Source organism: Barbatula barbatula (assembly GCF_947034865.1).
Source record: "Barbatula barbatula genome assembly, chromosome: 13".
NCBI classification, from domain to species: domain Eukaryota; kingdom Metazoa; phylum Chordata; class Actinopteri; order Cypriniformes; family Nemacheilidae; genus Barbatula; species Barbatula barbatula.
The window spans coordinates 7,209,511-7,226,260 of NC_136776.1; the positions used below are offsets into that span (position 1 = coordinate 7,209,511).

Genomic DNA, 16,750 nt, shown 5'->3' on the forward strand with positions numbered 1-16,750 from the left:
TGATGGTGATGATGATGATTTGAGACACAACCTTCCTTCACATTCATCTCGAGGACAAACACGTGATGATACGTCACAATAGTGTTACCCTCGAGCTGACAGTGTTAGTGATGTGAGATCTGTCATCATTAGATCAGATATGACACGACTCAAGTCTGATGTCCTGATGTGCACAAACTCACAGTTATTAACCGTCATAATCATCATCATTATTATTATTATTATTCACATTGGACACAACGACTCGCTGATCAAATTGATGAAATATAAAGAGCAGATTTCTGTCGTGTAACGTTAGTAGTGCCGAGCGCGATCAGTAGTTCCAGTCAAATAAAACATTCTTCTGAAATAAACACGTTCAGATGAGAGTTCGTTTAAATAAACACCTGTAAACACACTCTCTCACCCGGACACTTTTGTCCCGTTTAATCTCGGAGTTTGTGTAAATGCAGTTAAAGTCCGTTTCAGTTTTAGTTGTTAAAAGTCTCTCGTCACTTCCGCGTGCAGCCCTCACTCCTCAGGAGAATTTAAATCGTCCCTTTCCCGCTCTCGCTTCTCGGGGTATTTTCCTCACGGGTCACCCGCTGGATTCGGCCGCAGGTTCTCGGGTGTTATTTCGTCTCATGTCGGAGTTTTATTTCGCATTTATTTGCACTTTTCTTGCAGTCGTTCGTCGTCGCAGGAACCGCCATGTTCGCGCACGCGAGCTGCGCCAGTGACGTCACGCGGCGCGCGCGCTTCCGCCAACACTCGGTTGATCCGATATTCGGCACGTAAGAGAATTATTCATAACGCAAAATAAATGACGCGCTAGTGTAAGATATTCACTTTAACATCGCCGATTTAAACCACACGATCTCTTATTTTATCATAAAGAAAGATTGGAATAGTAAGTTTGGTTTTACGAAATAATGTACAGCACACTACATATAAACGATATTAAGTGAAGAGTAGAAAGCGTCTGTTTGTTAAGTTTACTTTGCAATTAATTCAAGTTTGTTTGCAGCACTGTCCTCTAGCGCCATTAAAGTGCATTACACAAACAACTCACATCACTGATCACTGATCAATACAATCAAATCGTTTCTCAATGACTCTGAATGACCCACTCGCTAATGATCTCTCCACTCGCTAATGCAGATCTATGTTCCTGCCAGATCACTGCGGTCTGCAAAGGAACAACGACTAGTGGTATCATCCCAAAAAGGAAAAAAGTCACTCTCCCGTACCTTCACTGGATCTGTTCCACATTGGTGGAATGATCTACCAGCTGCTACAAGATCAGCAGACTCGGTTGCCATCTTTAAAAAACACCTAAAAACGCATCTCTTCCGTCAACACGTTGCTGATTGAGTTTTTCCTAATTCTCTTCCCTTTCCTTCTTAAAAAAAAAAAAAAAAAAAAAAAAAAAAAATTACTAACCTCACTATTCTTAGCTTTTTATACTGTGCTAGGCTTTAATGGACTAATTTGATGCACTTATGTATTTTCGTTGCCTATGTTGTTATAATTGCTTCCAATGTTTCCTCATCTGTAAGTCGCTTTGGATAAAAGCGTCTGCTAAATGACTAAATGTAAAATGTAAATGACCCAGAACAGACTTAACATACACTTTTACTCGCCATTCAAGATCTCCAGCACTATGAAACGTTTCACATTAAATCACATTTAACTTATTTACTACTATAAAGCCTTGAAAACATTTGCACGTCTGTAGAAACAGTTCAGTTCTGCGTACATGGGCAGTTTGTTTATTATAAACAACCGTACAAGAGCTTGACACTGACTGTTTGGTTTGTAGTAGAACAATAAGGCACCCGTCTTCAAATAAACGGTTTTATTCCAAAAAGAAACTAAAATAAACATTACAGTTATTAGTCAAAGCAGCCGTTTTAAATACTTTAGCATTCGTGCTCAACGAGGCGCTGCCGTGTCTCCAGAATGATCTCCTCCATCACCTCTGGTTTCAGGATATCTTTAATCTACAGAGAGACGAGACACTCACATGAGAACAGTAGAGGTTCAATAAGACACAAGATGTTCCTCATATCACGAGGGATGCAGACGAACTCTACCTGGTGTGAAAGAGAAGACTCATAGCAGTACAGCACACTTGTGTCATACAGCAAAACCTTATGAGCCGACAGAGCCAACAAACAATTCCTCAAGCGAGAAATCACCTCGCGATCTGACAGGGACACGGGCTAACAGAGACAAAGGGGAAAGAATCAGTTGTACACAAACAGGGTTAGAAATTGTGAACACACAGTAAAATGATGAAAGTCTGACCTCTAAGCTGGTGAAATATCCTCCAGCCTCTTCATCCAGCTGATCGGGTGTGGGATACAGCCACACATAACCATTGTTTCCCAGGATGATGGAGGCACCACACGGTAGATTGTGGAAATGAGTTTTCTGTCTCTTCACTAGAGATGGTGAAACCTGTACAAGCAAACCTTGACCCAGCTGGAAAATACGAACAAAACAGATACATGCTCACATTATAAAGCTTAAAGGAACAGTTCACACAAAAACCGTCCGCATTGACTTGACCATATTTTTGTTCCCACTACAGAAAGTCAATGGGGACCATCTCTTGGGTGAACCATTTCTTCAGAGTGTTTTAACAGTGTCAGGTGATAAACTGATCTCTTACCTTTCCATACTTCAAACTACGAGTGTGCAGAGAAAGAGCGCCATCAGAAAATATGGACTGAACCTCTGCCTTTCAAATATTAAGGAAATACACCGCGCAGCTAGAAATGATTAAATTATCAAAACTAAAAACACTGTTCATGTTCAAACACTTCAAAAACGTTACGACTACTGACTCAAATATGATATTTATCGAAGTGTTTCTATATGAAACGTGTTTGAAGAAGGAGAAAGTCATTTCAGATTATTACATTATGAATAACATCTTTGGAATAACATTGGTTTTGACATGAGCATCTCAATGATTTATAAACTGAACGGTTTTGGATACACTGATGAGATCTCCCTCCTGAAGATAATCTCTCATGGCCAGCTCATCCTCAGCTGATCGACGTCTCTGAGAAAACAAAAAAACTAAAACTCATTCATATGAAGACCCATTAAAACAAAATAAGAAATTAGATACAAGTAACACAAATCTATTATTATAGAGGGTAAGTCATTCTCTGAATATTTAAAGCAGGATTCTGATGTTTACATTTACAGTTATTCATTTGGCAGATGCTTTTATCCAAAGCGACTTACAAGTAGTTTTTTTACAGTGGCACATTACTGCAGAGCAATCAGGGGTAAGGTGTCTTGCTCAAGGGCCCTTCAGTCATGACCTGCTGGTACTGAGATTAGAACTGGCAACCTTCTGATCACAAGCCCAACTCTCTAACCACCAGGCCACAGCTGACCCCCTGTTAATGTTCATGTCCGTCTTGTCAGTGTATGGCGCGTGTTCACAAGAGCGCCGATGAATCATGTGCCATACACTGACAAAGAGAACATATCCATTAAAGTCGGTATTTTGCTTTGTTTTTCACACATAAATCATTCTCATCACTTCAACACAAAAATTCAACTGATCCACTATGAGCAGACGGACCAATGCAACAAAGTCTTTAGTACTTTTCTGGACAACAGACAACACGATGTCTATGACGCCTGGAAATCTCCTATATATCTTCATCCATGCACCAAAGACGCCGGAAGTTCTCTAAACATGTTTAACGTCATGTGGGTGAGTAAAAATAATCCTTTTTGGGGTGAACTTCCTCTTTAAGGAAATGACTTGCTGACTGATGATCAGTGTGATGATGTGTTTGTGTTCCTCACCAGTTCTCCTCCAGGTAAATTCACTGAAGAGAGCAGTAACACGGAATCCAGCCGAGAGTTTGTTTCCACTTTCCAGCGTTTCTGCTGCACCTGAATGTTGTAATTAGAGCATCAGAAGAGCTTCACAAACAAACAAACAAACAAACAATCCCACATCAGTAAACACCACAGACCTCTGTAACCCTGCCGACAATCACATCACCAACTTCACCATTGAATCTGAAAGGGCAGAAACAGCGTGACGTTCCACACAGATCAGTGACACAGAATGTTCAGTGTGATATTCACCTGGTCTTCAGTGGTTTCACACAGATGAGTTTATTCACTCGCTCCACTTCTCCAGCAACTGATGCTGTGAGTCTGTCTTCGTCCATGTATGTGCCATGACCTCTGAACATGAGCAACAACATCACTGTCTTCACACGTGCTTTAACATCTCCAAACATATTCAGACATCTTTTCCAGGCCGTCATTGAAGCGGTCATTTTAAACAGTGTTCAACTGTCACTCATTGGTCAGCATCAGTGCGCATAGAACGCAAAACTCATCACTTTAATTTGATTAATGTCTTTACCTCATAAATCCAGTGTCGGATGTGATGACTTCTCCAGGGACCACCAGTTGTTTGTCATCTTGTGATTGTGATGTTGTTGGTAATGAGATGAATTTGTGAACTGCTGGTAATCTCATTTCTGCCGCCATGCTTTCACTCTACACACATCCAACATGGCGGAACATTGAAGACCTTCAGAATAAAAGTCATGTAAGGCGTTTCATTTCATCAATATCAGATGATAATATATTAATTAATTTAATTAATTTGCTATTTAAATACATGTATTCAATTTGTGTAGTCCACTTATGCTCGCTTTTATTTTGCAATTAAGAGTCTAAACTATATGGAAAGTCCAGCAGAGGGGGTTATTGCATTATTTATATCAAACTGATATATAACTGAATTTGTTTTGTTACTGTCTGTAATTTAACGATGTTACAGGTATAGTCTGTCTGGTGGCTTTGTTGACCTCCTCTGAGCTGTTATATTGATCTTTTATCTTTTTTCTATTTAAGTTCATTTCTGAACATCCGGTTTGATTTACGTCAGGACCAGAACCAGCCAAAGCTCAGTGCAAAACATTTTAATTAAACATGTAATTCTGTTTCTCAATTAATGAACATTAATTCAATAGTCCCTCGTTTACAAAAGTAGAGATAATTATTAACGTCACACACAACATCATTTATAAAGATTGATTATTATTAAACGATTAACAATTTTTACTCGTAGCCTTAAACTCTTTTAAACTATTTATATACTCAGATGTGTCATTATGAAGAGGTTTTTGCATTCGTAGTTTTATGAATGAAGCTCTCGTGTGTAACGTACCTCTCCGCGTTAGGGGACGTGGACACCTCTCCGTTTCCGGGGGGCGTAACTAATTTCCACATCAGCGTCACGTTTGCGTGCAGAAATCACAAATATTCTGTTATTCTCATCAGACCTGCGTGTATCAGACAGAGCGATGAGTTTCGGTAAAGCGCTGATCATCATCACCGGCGCGTCGCGAGGTCTCGGTCGGGCTCTGGCTCTGGACATCGCGGCTCGTGTGGACGCAACAGGTTCGGTTCTGATTCTGGCGGCTCGATCAGAAGATAAACTTCATGAGTTACGGACTCACGTGACCAGCGTCGCGTCCGAGCTCACTGTACGCTGCGTGACGGCGGATTTATCGCGTAAAGAAGGCGTCGAGCGCGTTATTGCTGTGATCAGAGAATCGCAATGTGATGGTATTGATCATCTGCTGCTCTTCAACAATGCAGGTCATACACTGTCTGTACTTTAACTTCCAAAGACCTTCATTTCTTCTGTAGTGGGGGAGACCGGGGGGCAATAGTACAATATTTTACATTTAGCTTGTGTCACACTGAAGGGGTTTATTTTGCGACAGCCTTGTGCATTATCCCTCTTATTACACGACTGCTTGTGCGTTATCCCTCTTATTACACGGCTGCTTGTGCGTTATCCCTCTTATTACACGGCTGCTTGTGCGTTATCCCTCTTATTACACGACTGCTTGTGCGTTATCCCTCTTATTACACGGCTGCTTGTGCATTATCCCTCTTATTACACGACTGCTTGTGCGTTATCCCTCTTATTACACGACTGCTTGTGCGTTATCCCTCTTATTACACGGCTGCTTGTGCGTTATCCCTCTTATTACACGGCTGCTTGTGCGTTATCCCTCTTATTACACGACTGCTTGTGCGTTATCCCTCTTATTACACGGCTGCTTGTGCGTTATCCCTCTTATTACACGACTGCTTGTGCATTATCCCTCTTATTACACGGCTGCTTGTGCGTTATCCCTCTTATTACACGGCTGCTTGTGCGTTATCCCTCTTATTACACGGCTGCTTGTGCGTTATCCCTCTTATTACACGACTGCTTGTGCGTTATCCCTCTTATTACACGACTGCTTGTGAATTATCCCTCTTATTACACGACTGCTTGTGCATTATCCCTCTTATTACACGACTGCTTGTGCGTTATCCCTCTTATTACACGACTGCTTGTGAATTATCCCTCTTATTACACGACTGCTTGTGCATTATCCCTCTTATTACACGACTGCTTGTGCATTATCCCTCTTATTACACGGCTGCTTGTGCATTATCTCTCTTATTACACGACTGCTTGTGAATTATCCCTCTTATTACACGACTGCTTGTGCATTATCCCTCTTATTACACGACTGCTTGTGCATTATCCCTCTTATTACACGGCTGCTTGTGCATTATCTCTCTTATTACACGACTGCTTGTGCATTATCCCTCTTATTACACGACTGCTTGTGCATTATCCCTCTTATTACACGACTGCTTGTGCATTATCCCTCTTATTACACGGCTGCTTGTGCGTTATCCCTCTTATTACACGACTGCTTGTGCGTTATCCCTCTTATTACACGACTGCTTGTGAATTATCCCTCTTATTACACGACTGCTTGTGCATTATCTCTCTTATTACACGACTGCTTGTGAATTATCCCTCTTATTACACGACTGCTTGTGCGTTATCCCTCTTATTACACGGCTGCTTGTGCGTTATCCCTCTTATTACACGACTGCTTGTGCGTTATCCCTCTTATTACACGACTGCTTGTGCATTATCCCTCTTATTACACGGCTGCTTGTGCGTTATCCCTCTTATTACACGGCTGCTTGTGCGTTATCCCTCTTATTACACGACTGCTTGTGCGTTATCCCTCTTATTACACGACTGCTTGTGAATTATCCCTCTTATTACACGACTGCTTGTGCATTATCTCTCTTATTACACGACTGCTTGTGAATTATCCCTCTTATTACACGACTGCTTGTGCATTATCCCTCTTATTACACGACTGCTTGTGCATTATCCCTCTTATTACACGACTGCTTGTGCATTATCCCTCTTATTACACGGCTGCTTGTGCGTTATCCCTCTTATTACACGGCTGCTTGTGCGTTATCCCTCTTATTACACGGCTGCTTGTGCGTTATCCCTCTTATTACACGACTGCTTGTGAATTATCCCTCTTATTACACGACTGCTTGTGCGTTATCCCTCTTATTACACGGCTGCTTGTGCATTATCCCTCTTATTACACGACTGCTTGTGAATTATCCCTCTTATTACACGACTGCTTGTGCGTTATCCCTCTTATCACACGGCTGCTTGTGCATTATCCCTCTTATTACACGGCTGCTTGTGCGTTATCCCTCTTATTACACGACTGCTTGTGCATTATCCCTCTTATTACACGGCTGCTTGTGCGTTATCCCTCTTATTACACGACTGCTTGTGCATTATCCCTCTTATTACACGACTGCTTGTGAATTATCCCTCTTATTACACGACTGCTTGTGAATTATCCCTCTTATTACACGACTGCTTGTGCATTATCCCTCTTATTACACGACTGCTTGTGAATTATCCCTCTTATTACACGGCTGCTTGTGCATTATCCCTCTTATTACACGACTGCTTACCTATATTATAATGGATTGTTCATGTTCATTTTTTATCAATAACCTAGAAATAAAACATTTATTTTTTTAATTTTGCAGTCATCTAAACAGAAGACAATCAAAATGTATTTTTCATACGTGAAAATCAGTGTTATCACTGTAGCTCATATCTGATTGGAGGAATTGCGTGTAATATTTGTCCCCCCACATTACAGTTGCCCCCGGTCTCCCCTAGTATTTATTGTTGTCCTTCTCATGAAACTTTGCCTTCACCATCCCTGCGATATAATTGTTTGTCGTTGTGTTAGAATGTGATGTTTTGTACACACAGCTTCTCTCGGTGATGTGTCGCGTCATTGTCGTGACTTCACGGATGTGGATGAGGTGGACTCCTATCTGTCGTTTAACGTGAGTTCTGCGCTCTGTCTGACCACTGGAGTCCTGCGCGCGGTCCCACGGCGTGTCGGTTTGACGCGCGTCATCATCAACATCAGCTCTCTGTGCGCGATCAAACCATTCGCCTCATGGGTTCTGTACTGCACAGGGAAAGCGGCGCGAGAGATGATGTTCCGCGTGCTGGCAGAAGAAGAACCGGACCTCAGAGTCTTGAGTTACGCACCAGGTACAAGAACACAACCCGACCGCTCACTGCAATGATCTTCTTGTTTCTCACTTGTAAGTCCCTTTGGCTAAAAGCGTGGGCTAAATGTTCATGTAAATCACATAATGCATACAATCCTCCCAACATACTACACGTTCAGCATGAAAATGAATGTTCAGAGTGTAGACTTTAATATTGTTTTGTCTGCATTTGGCAGTATACTATACACTTGTTTCTGAAGATGTGCAATCCCCTGTGCTATGATTTAACCACTGAGCCACAGGAGTATTTATCACATGCTTGAAAAGTGATGAACATGCAATATCTATACGTTGTTTTTTGTAGTTGTTGTTGGACGGGAGTAATGTTGTGATATATGCACAGGTCCTCTGGATACAGACATGCAGCTGCAGGCGAGGAGCAGCAGCGCAGACGGCAGCGTGAGGAGCGCGTGCAGTGGTCTGCATGCTCAGGGTGAACTGCTCACATGTGAAGTGTCCGTCAGTAAACTCATGAAGGTTCTGCTGGAGGGAAACTTCACCTCTGGAGCTCATCTGGATTTCTATGATGTGTAGATTATGATCGATTCTTCACACATTCCAAGGGATTTGATTGCTGCTCTTATGTGCGAGTTGTGCCTTGAATCTGATGGTCGTATTCCATATTTTTGAGGAACAGTGTCTTAGAGAGAGAGAGAGAGAGAGTGCCGGTCACGCCCTATAAAACATGTAAAGTGGTGTGAAATTCATGTGTCAGGGTCTCCTCGTACAGAAAACTCTAATCATATACAGTTATATTGCTTTTAATCTCAAGATTTCAGTTTAGTTGTTTATGTAAACTCCATTTATATTACTATTGTTGAATGATTGCATTTGTGAACACTGACTCGATGAGTTTTAAATCAGTAACACCTGCAGAGAGAAGTAAACACTTGTTAGCATTTTCAATAAATGTATTTGATTGAAGTCATGAGTGGTTTTCTCCACGAGAGATTGTGGTCAATGGAAAAAACTGGACTCTGTGAATCAGTTTTACTGTAGCTATTAGGTCATATGTAATCTGTAAATGTGATCCTGACCACACACACACCGCTGTTTTAGACTGACCAATCCCGTGAGGGACGCTCTGTTTGACTGACCAATGATAGACGAGGTGAGCAAGCCAGTTAAACTTTTTGGGAGTTGTGTTTACTGCTGCCGTCGTGGCACATTTCAGCTCAAACCATGATGCAGATGCGTCGACTGCGCAGCCGTGCAGCGTCTGCGTGTGAGATGGACCCGCTGCTGTGATTCTTCTTGTCATGTTGATTCACTGCCGGATCTCTGGAAGCATCTGCTGCTTTTCTTTTTCCTCACTTCTACTGTAAAACACGCCTGTGAAATATACTCAAGTGTTCGGAAGACATTTACAAATATCAATCCCGCTCAGAAGTTTGGTGTTCTGAAGCTCACGTAAACACTTACAAAGTCAGTTTTGACATTTCAGAGGTGCTCTAAATCAGATATTCCTTAATTTCTAACAGATAGTCTTCCACGTGTAAGCATGTTTAAGTATGAAATACTTTAGTCAGAGGAACGTGTGTGTAATGTCACCTGATGATGAGCAGACGCAGCTGACAGATATAAATACCGCAGGAGCGCAGCAGCACACTGAGGTCACAAACACCCACGTGACTCCATCATGTCACTAACAGCACCCAGGACAGGAGCGAGTCTATTTTTGGTTTGGTTGGGGTGGATGTGAAGGCAAGTTTTGAGAATACAGTGAGCAGATCCTCCAGCGGCAGCAGCCTGTGGAGATGACCGTGGAGAAGATGGATCCCGTGGAAGTGTTCGCGGCCGGAGAGAAGGGCCGTGGTCTCCGTGTTCCTAAAGAGATGTCAGCGGGAGATGTGGTGTTTGCTGAGGCCAGCTTCGCTGCTGTCGTGTTTGACAGGTAAACTCACGCTTCTGACCTTAAAGAACGGGCGGAATAACACCTGATGATGTCATCAGTGACACGTGTGTGTGAGTGTTTGTGTTTCATTGAGTGACAACAGTGTGTTCGTGTCTCACACATCATTATTATCAAGACGACTTGAAGACTTTCTTTGCAGATGTTCACTATAATTGTTCTTTAATCACGACGAGGGTTATCACTGTTATTTATTTAGCCACATTTACACTGTGGATTCGAGATCTAACGCTTTGCTTGTGACCTGGGGTCTTTCCACACACATGTTGTTACAGGTTCAACAAACCCAAAACATTTCTCACTTGTCAAAATCAGATCTGGTGGAGACTGCTGCAAGTGTGCACAGATGAATTTCTTTTGTAATGAAAACATATGTCAACAATCCCCCAAAAAGACACCAGAACAAGCTCATTTAATTCAGACACTCAGAATGTGATTTGTAATGTGACATTGATGGTGAATGTGAACCACTGTGAGTAATTTATTACAAGTTACTCTTATGACATATTCAATAGTGTAAATATATTACTGCACAAATGAAGTATTTCATTACTTATTACTAATTACTTTCTTCATCAACCTTGATTAGTTCAGTGATTCAAGGATCGACATGAAACGGCATAAATAATATAAAACTACATAAAGTAATATTATAAACTGACCAAAGTATTACAAATGTGAGACTGATTCACTAAAGCACAGATTTTAAAGTTAGACTTTGAATTTTTATATCAATTCCACTATCGCACACACATATATTACACAAAGTATTTAGTTTAATTCCATCAGAAGTAACTGTAAATAAATGATTAGAGTAATCCCTCAAAGTTCAAGTAATAACGGTTTATTTGGGGTTGTCACTGCTCTCAAACGTTGCGTTCTAACACTCCAAGATGGTCGTGTTGATGTTTGAATAAGGAAAGTTTGAGATGATACAGATGTTTCTGAAACACAGCGATCTGACTGTAACGTGTAGCTGTTTCGAGAGAAGCTCATGTGACAGATCACAGTTTCACCTCCATAAAAAGTCAAGAAGCTCCGCCGTCGTCTGCGGCTGCCGGACAGAAACCAGTCGAGGTCCGACCTTCAGCTCCACATAAACACACACACAGAGAAACTCACTTTATCATTTCATTAAAACACTTTTATCTTCAGTATGTCTCAAATGTAATGTATAATTCACCAGAAAATATAAATGTATCATCAAACTGATGATCTAAATACAGAGCACACATTCATTTCCCTCTTCTGATTGACAGGATATATCGGCCGTTTTTAAACTATTGGCCAACACTGTGAATAATCACTTTTATTGACCGAGACCCATGCTGTATATTGTTATACAGTAGAGTCTCTCATTTAAATACCTGTATTTATTTAATGATATATGTATTTAAGCATTCATCAATACATTAATATATAAGTTATTTTCATCAATGTGTGTGACTGTATTGAATCATTTCTCGTGTGTTGTTATTCAATGAGAGGATCCATTTAGAAGAAGTTCACCCAAACATTTAAATTCAGTCATCATTTACTCACCTTCGGTACCTGTATAAATGAATGTGTTCTGTTAAACACAAAGGAAGATATTTGTTAGAATTTTCCGTTCTGTGACGTCCTCCACTAGCAGAGTAGGAAAGAATCTCATATATTTAGTTGCTGTGTTGAACACAAAGTGAGATATTTTGAAGAATGAAGGAACACAAACAGTTCTGAGGCACTTTTGACTAACATTGGCACTCAATGATGTCACAGAATAGAAACTTGCTAACATTCTTCTAAACATCTTTCTCTCTGTTCATCAGTACAAAGTCATTTATACAGGTATGACATGACATGAGGACTAATGATGACAGAATTTTCATTTTTGGGTGAACATCACTTTAATCTTCAGAATGGGCAGATGTCACTCGGTGGAGAAGTCTAGTATCTGTACTTGTGTTATATACAGCAGAACGCTGAGGATGACAGTAAAGAAATGATCAGTGCTTTATGTGTAAATGCAGGAGAAATCTCTTTCAGCTGTTGACTTCTTAGTGAACACCGTGTATAGTGTTCATTGTGTTGTGTGTGTGTTGTTAGTTTGTCTCTGCAGGTGTGTCACAGTTGTTTCCGGCGTCAGTCGAATCCTCACCGCTGCGCTCAGTGTCAATTCGCTCACTACTGTGACCGCACATGCCAGCGCGCCGCATGGGACGAACACAAGCAGGAATGTTCTGCCATCAAGAAGATAGGAAAAGCACCGAATGAAAACGTGCGGTGAGTAAAGTCACGTGACCTAAACCAGAACTCGCATTGACATTACGCAGTATTTTGAGTCGGTGTCTGCTCACGATGTGTCCTCTGATCCTGTCGTCAGTCTGGCTGCTCGGATCATGTGGCGTATACACAAGGACACGGGTCTCGTCTCCGACTCTCAGCTCACCACTCTGGACCTGCTGGAGGATCATTTGTCCAAAATGTCCCCTGAGGACCTGAAGGAGCTTAAAGTCAATGTGCAAAACTTCTTTCAATACTGGCCGAAGAAGAGCAAGCCGGTGGGAGAGGATTACGTGGCTCATATCTGTGGTGTGGTAGGTGTTGTTGTAAACCACGCAGCGCTTTTCTGATTCAGACGAGAAACACCTCTCTCTCTCTCTCTCTCTCTCTCTCTCTCTCTCTCTCTGTCTCAGATTAACTGTAACGGTTTCACGCTGAGTGATCAGAGAGGTCTTCAGGCCGTGGGTGTTGGTCTCTTTCCAAACCTCTGTCTGGTGAATCATGACTGCTGGCCCAACTGCACCGTCATTCTGAATCACGGCGAGTGAGTGACCCTTGATTTAGTTCAATGGTATAATTGTCCGCTCAGAATCTTCAGCGTGTGGTTTTGTCTTGCAGTCAAACCGCTGTGGACGCCACATTCCACTCTGAGAGAAGGTAAAAACTAACATCTGACCTTTGACCCCACCGTACTGACCCTCATACCATCCAAAGGCCAGAAGACATAAAAACATTCTAGAGACGATGGTCTGGTTTCACAGAGCAGGTTTAGCTTAAGCCAGACTCACAACAATGTCAAAGATGTATTGTGAGATTAAAGTTATTTTCATTGAAGTGAAACCGGGCGATTGTGTAATGCAGCAGACGTCATGAGTATCTCGCTCAACGGTTCTGAATGAATGAATTCAAGATACTGTGGTGTTGCGTGTGTGGGTTTTGGGTTTTAATACTAACACAATATGTCCAATGACATTTATATACTTGTTGAGTTTTGTAAGCGTGAATATTAAACAGTGGGAGTTTTCCTCTCTCTGCCGGAGACCATCAGAGAATCAAACTTAAATCTTTTTGTAAGCTCAATGTTGTGAATAATTTCCCAATTTCTCCCAATTTCCAACCCAACAATCCCAAATGAAAAGGAATTAAATATTCACATAACGGTATTTAAAACAATGAAACAGACGAGACTAACCAGTTAAAGCCGACTGTAAGAGCAGTGTTTGTCACGTGAAGAGATAAAGCTTGTGTCGTGATGTTCTCACTGCCGTCTCTGGTGATGTCAGGATCGAGCTGAGGGCTCTGGAGAAGATCTCAGAAGGTGAAGAGTTAACCGTCAGTTATGTGGATTTTCTGAGCGTGTCTAAAGAGCGTCAGCGTCTACTCAAGCAGCAGTATTACTTTGACTGCAAATGTGAGCACTGTACTCATGCTGTTGAAGACCAACTCATGACCGCCGTCAAAGACAAGGTTTGTGTCATTCACCATCAACACCAGGGTAGGGGCTGAGTCCACCGAGGCGCATTTACGCGGCTGAAAACGCCTGCTGCATGCGCAGTGTTCGGGCCAAAGTTGAGTATTTTTTAACTCTGGGCGCCCGGTCGAACGCCAGCACTGATATTGGGAAAACCGCAGAGCACCAGCGCTGAGTGCTAAAAAAAGCGCGGCGTTTCCGTTGAAAACAATTGAAAGAACAACATGTCGGCCGCAGGCGTTAACACCTCGGTGGACACAGCCCCTAACACCAATATAAAATACAGACTGTCAATTTACACTTAGTACATAAAGCAACCTTATTGGCCGAGACTATTTGTACTAGCTCCGCCCTCGCCGAGGCATCTGGTATTTGTAGTCCTGGACCAAGCAGCCATCTTGGTTTGTGGTCTCCATGCTGCAACCACCGAGCTGGCACATATCTTCCTTCTATGACATGACGCCACACTACTATTCCTACTCCATCCAATGAAAATACAGCTATTTATACTTAGTGTATGTACCCGCTGGTATAAAATGCATCATACACAGGCACCATGATCTCTAGATTTACTACCAGAATCAACGCAGTCCGTTTGTTTTAGTTTCCATTATCGTGAATAAACGCTGAATCTTTTTGGCAGATGAAATGATAGCATGAGTGATAATCTTAGCTCAGATTGTGTTTGTCTTCAGTCGCCGGCTGATGTGGTGAAGCAGGTGACAGACTTTAGTCTTCAGGCTCTGAAGAAGATCGAAGAGGCTCGAACGGCAGGAAACTTTCATGAGGTGAACACGACCGCTAGAGAATTAAGCAGGTGGTGAAAAATGCTCTCCGATGATTGATTGACGGATGGGTGATGTGGTGTAGGTGATCAAACTCTGTCAGGAGTGTCTGGAGAAGCAGGAGTCCGTGTTTGAAGACACTCATCTTCTTCTGCTGCGCGTCCTCAGCACTGCCAGTGAAGTTCTCAGCTTCTTACAGCACTTTCATCAGGCGTCAGGATACTCGCTCAGGATCGTGGACGGATACAGGTGTGTGTTTCTGAATGTGCCAAAGATTAAAACGTTCCACATTATGTCATTCTGAAGGCAGGTCAGTCATAGCATATGTTTGTGTGCTTTAGTAAACTCTATCATCCTAATAACGCTCAGCTGGGAATGGCCATCATGAGAGCAGGAGTCACACACTGGCATGCAGGTTTAATCGAGGTGGCTCATGGTTTGATCTGTAGAGCGTTTGCTATCCTGATGATCACACATGGACCACACCATCCCATCACCAAAGACCTGGAGGTGAACACAATCACCTGCACCGTACAATGCTGATGTTGATGATGTCATAAGTCTAAACAGTGTGTGTGTGTGTGTGTGTGTGTGTGTGTGTTTCAGGCCATGCGGACGCAGACAGAAATGGAGCTGCATTTGTTTAAACAGAATAAACATGTTTATGATAACATGAGAGAGGCTGTGCTGAGCGATAAACCCTCGATGCTCGCTGGAGAACAAGTGCCGATCAAAGCCACGTCATAGACCTTCAGTCTGAGACGTCACGTCTGCCTGGTTTTACTCTGTGAAATAAAGGCATGCTTTAATGAGTAAACACGCTTGAAACGGGAAAAGCCTTCCATTTGTGTTTTGTAGTTTCTTTTCAAACAATAGAAAACTGATGATGAGCCATCAGAGAGCTGTGTAGATTCACATAACACACACTGTAAATAATACCGATACATCACTTACACGTGGGGTTTTATGACATCTGTTAAACATGGTGTCAAAATGAATGATGCCTTAAACATCTCATTCAGACTCTTTATACAAAAACAGATCATACAGAGTTTTATCTGCTTCATGAAGAAATGACAGATTCTTGTGAGTACAGCGTCTACTGCAATGAAAATACATATAATAATACATCTCATTCACAGAAATCATCTGAATCATCATTTGAAATCCAGCTTGACCGCACAGGTGTTTATGGGTGTTTATGCCACTATAGATACTTTTAAGTCCCAGCAGTGACATTTTGATATTCACGTCAAAACTATAAATATAGTCACAGTGTCATTACACACCTTGAAAAAATATATAATTTATGATTAATGTGAATTCATATAAAATTATGAAGCATTTATAGGTCCAAACACACAACTCTGGTCACAATGTTAAAATACTTCAAATAAATTAATCTAATTATAATTTGACATCATTTAAAAAGGAATTGTTTAATATACATATTCATTTACAGCAGCTTCATTTTTTGTATTAGTTAGGCTACTGATCGTTTGAATGATTTTTCAAGTAAATGTGCCGTCCCACACTTTTGAGTCCTTAACGCAACGATGAAAAACAGATTTTATTATGACATTTTATCAGAGACAAACAAGTCTAGTTTCTATAGAAACAGAAATGACCACATGAGCACATTATTGACAGATTAGATCACCTCAATACCTCACTCAAAATATAAAGTAAATATCCTTACCGTACAGCTTAGTTATTCTGGACTTTGAACTACATTTTAAAAATAAATGTATATTATTGTTTAACTCGTGTATATTAAGATGTTAAGAGTCTAAACTAATGTAGTAAACCTTGCTAGAAGCCAGATATATGCAATATTAGCAAAAATGTCAA

At 41.4% G+C, this 16,750-nt stretch overlaps 3 protein-coding genes across 4 annotated transcripts; 2 read left to right on the plus strand and 1 right to left on the minus strand.

Moving 5' to 3' along the window:
- Positions 1-955: 955 nt before the first annotated feature.
- Positions 956-5,363, minus strand: exosc2 (exosome component 2). The gene is made up of 11 exons (XM_079470932.1): positions 5,204-5,363; positions 4,391-4,561; positions 4,105-4,206; positions 3,990-4,035; positions 3,817-3,906; positions 2,987-3,052; positions 2,657-2,725; positions 2,290-2,466; positions 2,076-2,204; positions 1,591-1,982; positions 956-1,108 (listed from the first exon to the last, which is right to left on the minus strand). Exons 2-10 carry the CDS (start codon positions 4,516-4,518, stop codon positions 1,902-1,904), a joined length of 888 nt encoding a protein of 295 aa, XP_079327058.1. The 5' UTR covers positions 4,519-4,561; positions 5,204-5,363; the 3' UTR covers positions 956-1,108; positions 1,591-1,901.
- spra (sepiapterin reductase a) lies at positions 5,104-9,396 on the plus strand. Its single transcript, XM_079471843.1, has 3 exons — positions 5,104-5,637; positions 8,159-8,449; positions 8,813-9,396. The coding sequence occupies exons 1-3, from the start codon at positions 5,340-5,342 to the stop codon at positions 9,001-9,003; spliced, it is 780 nt and encodes a 259-aa protein (XP_079327969.1). The 5' UTR covers positions 5,104-5,339; the 3' UTR covers positions 9,004-9,396.
- Positions 9,397-10,079: 683 nt separating this feature from the next.
- smyd1a (SET and MYND domain containing 1a) lies at positions 10,080-15,885 on the plus strand. Of its 2 annotated transcripts, none has more exons than XM_079470880.1 (10): positions 10,080-10,363; positions 12,467-12,643; positions 12,744-12,957; positions 13,057-13,187; positions 13,262-13,300; positions 13,927-14,110; positions 14,810-14,902; positions 14,985-15,148; positions 15,241-15,409; positions 15,506-15,885. In XM_079470880.1, exons 1-10 carry the CDS (start codon positions 10,227-10,229, stop codon positions 15,644-15,646), a joined length of 1,449 nt encoding a protein of 482 aa, XP_079327006.1. In that variant the 5' UTR covers positions 10,080-10,226; the 3' UTR covers positions 15,647-15,885. The 2 variants fall into 2 exon arrangements, 1 of the variants encoding a protein (XP_079327006.1); XR_013787437.1 differs by having other exon boundaries at positions 10,138-10,363; positions 15,215-15,409; positions 15,506-15,640.
- The last annotated feature ends 865 nt before the right edge of the window (positions 15,886-16,750 follow it).

Excerpts from the sequence above, each read along its gene's own strand:
- exosc2 (XM_079470932.1), bottom strand. The coding sequence starts at position 4,518 with ATGGCGGCAGAAATGAGATTACCAGCAGTTCACAAATTCATCTCATTA. Across the intron at positions 3,907-3,989 it reads TTGTCGGCAGGGTTACAGAG|GTGCAGCAGAAACGCTGGAA; the intron begins GTCTGTGGTGTT and ends TACAACATTCAG. Across the intron at positions 2,467-2,656 it reads GTAGTTTGAAGTATGGAAAG|CTGGGTCAAGGTTTGCTTGT; the intron begins GTAAGAGATCAG and ends CGTATTTTCCAG.
- spra (XM_079471843.1), top strand. The coding sequence starts at position 5,340 with ATGAGTTTCGGTAAAGCGCTGATCATCATCACCGGCGCGTCGCGAGGT. Across the intron at positions 5,638-8,158 it reads GCTGCTCTTCAACAATGCAG|CTTCTCTCGGTGATGTGTCG; the intron begins GTCATACACTGT and ends TTGTACACACAG. Across the intron at positions 8,450-8,812 it reads AGTCTTGAGTTACGCACCAG|GTCCTCTGGATACAGACATG; the intron begins GTACAAGAACAC and ends ATATATGCACAG.
- smyd1a (XM_079470880.1), top strand. The coding sequence starts at position 10,227 with ATGACCGTGGAGAAGATGGATCCCGTGGAAGTGTTCGCGGCCGGAGAG. Across the intron at positions 13,301-13,926 it reads ACATTCCACTCTGAGAGAAG|GATCGAGCTGAGGGCTCTGG; the intron begins GTAAAAACTAAC and ends TGGTGATGTCAG. Across the intron at positions 15,410-15,505 it reads CCATCACCAAAGACCTGGAG|GCCATGCGGACGCAGACAGA; the intron begins GTGAACACAATC and ends TGTGTGTTTCAG.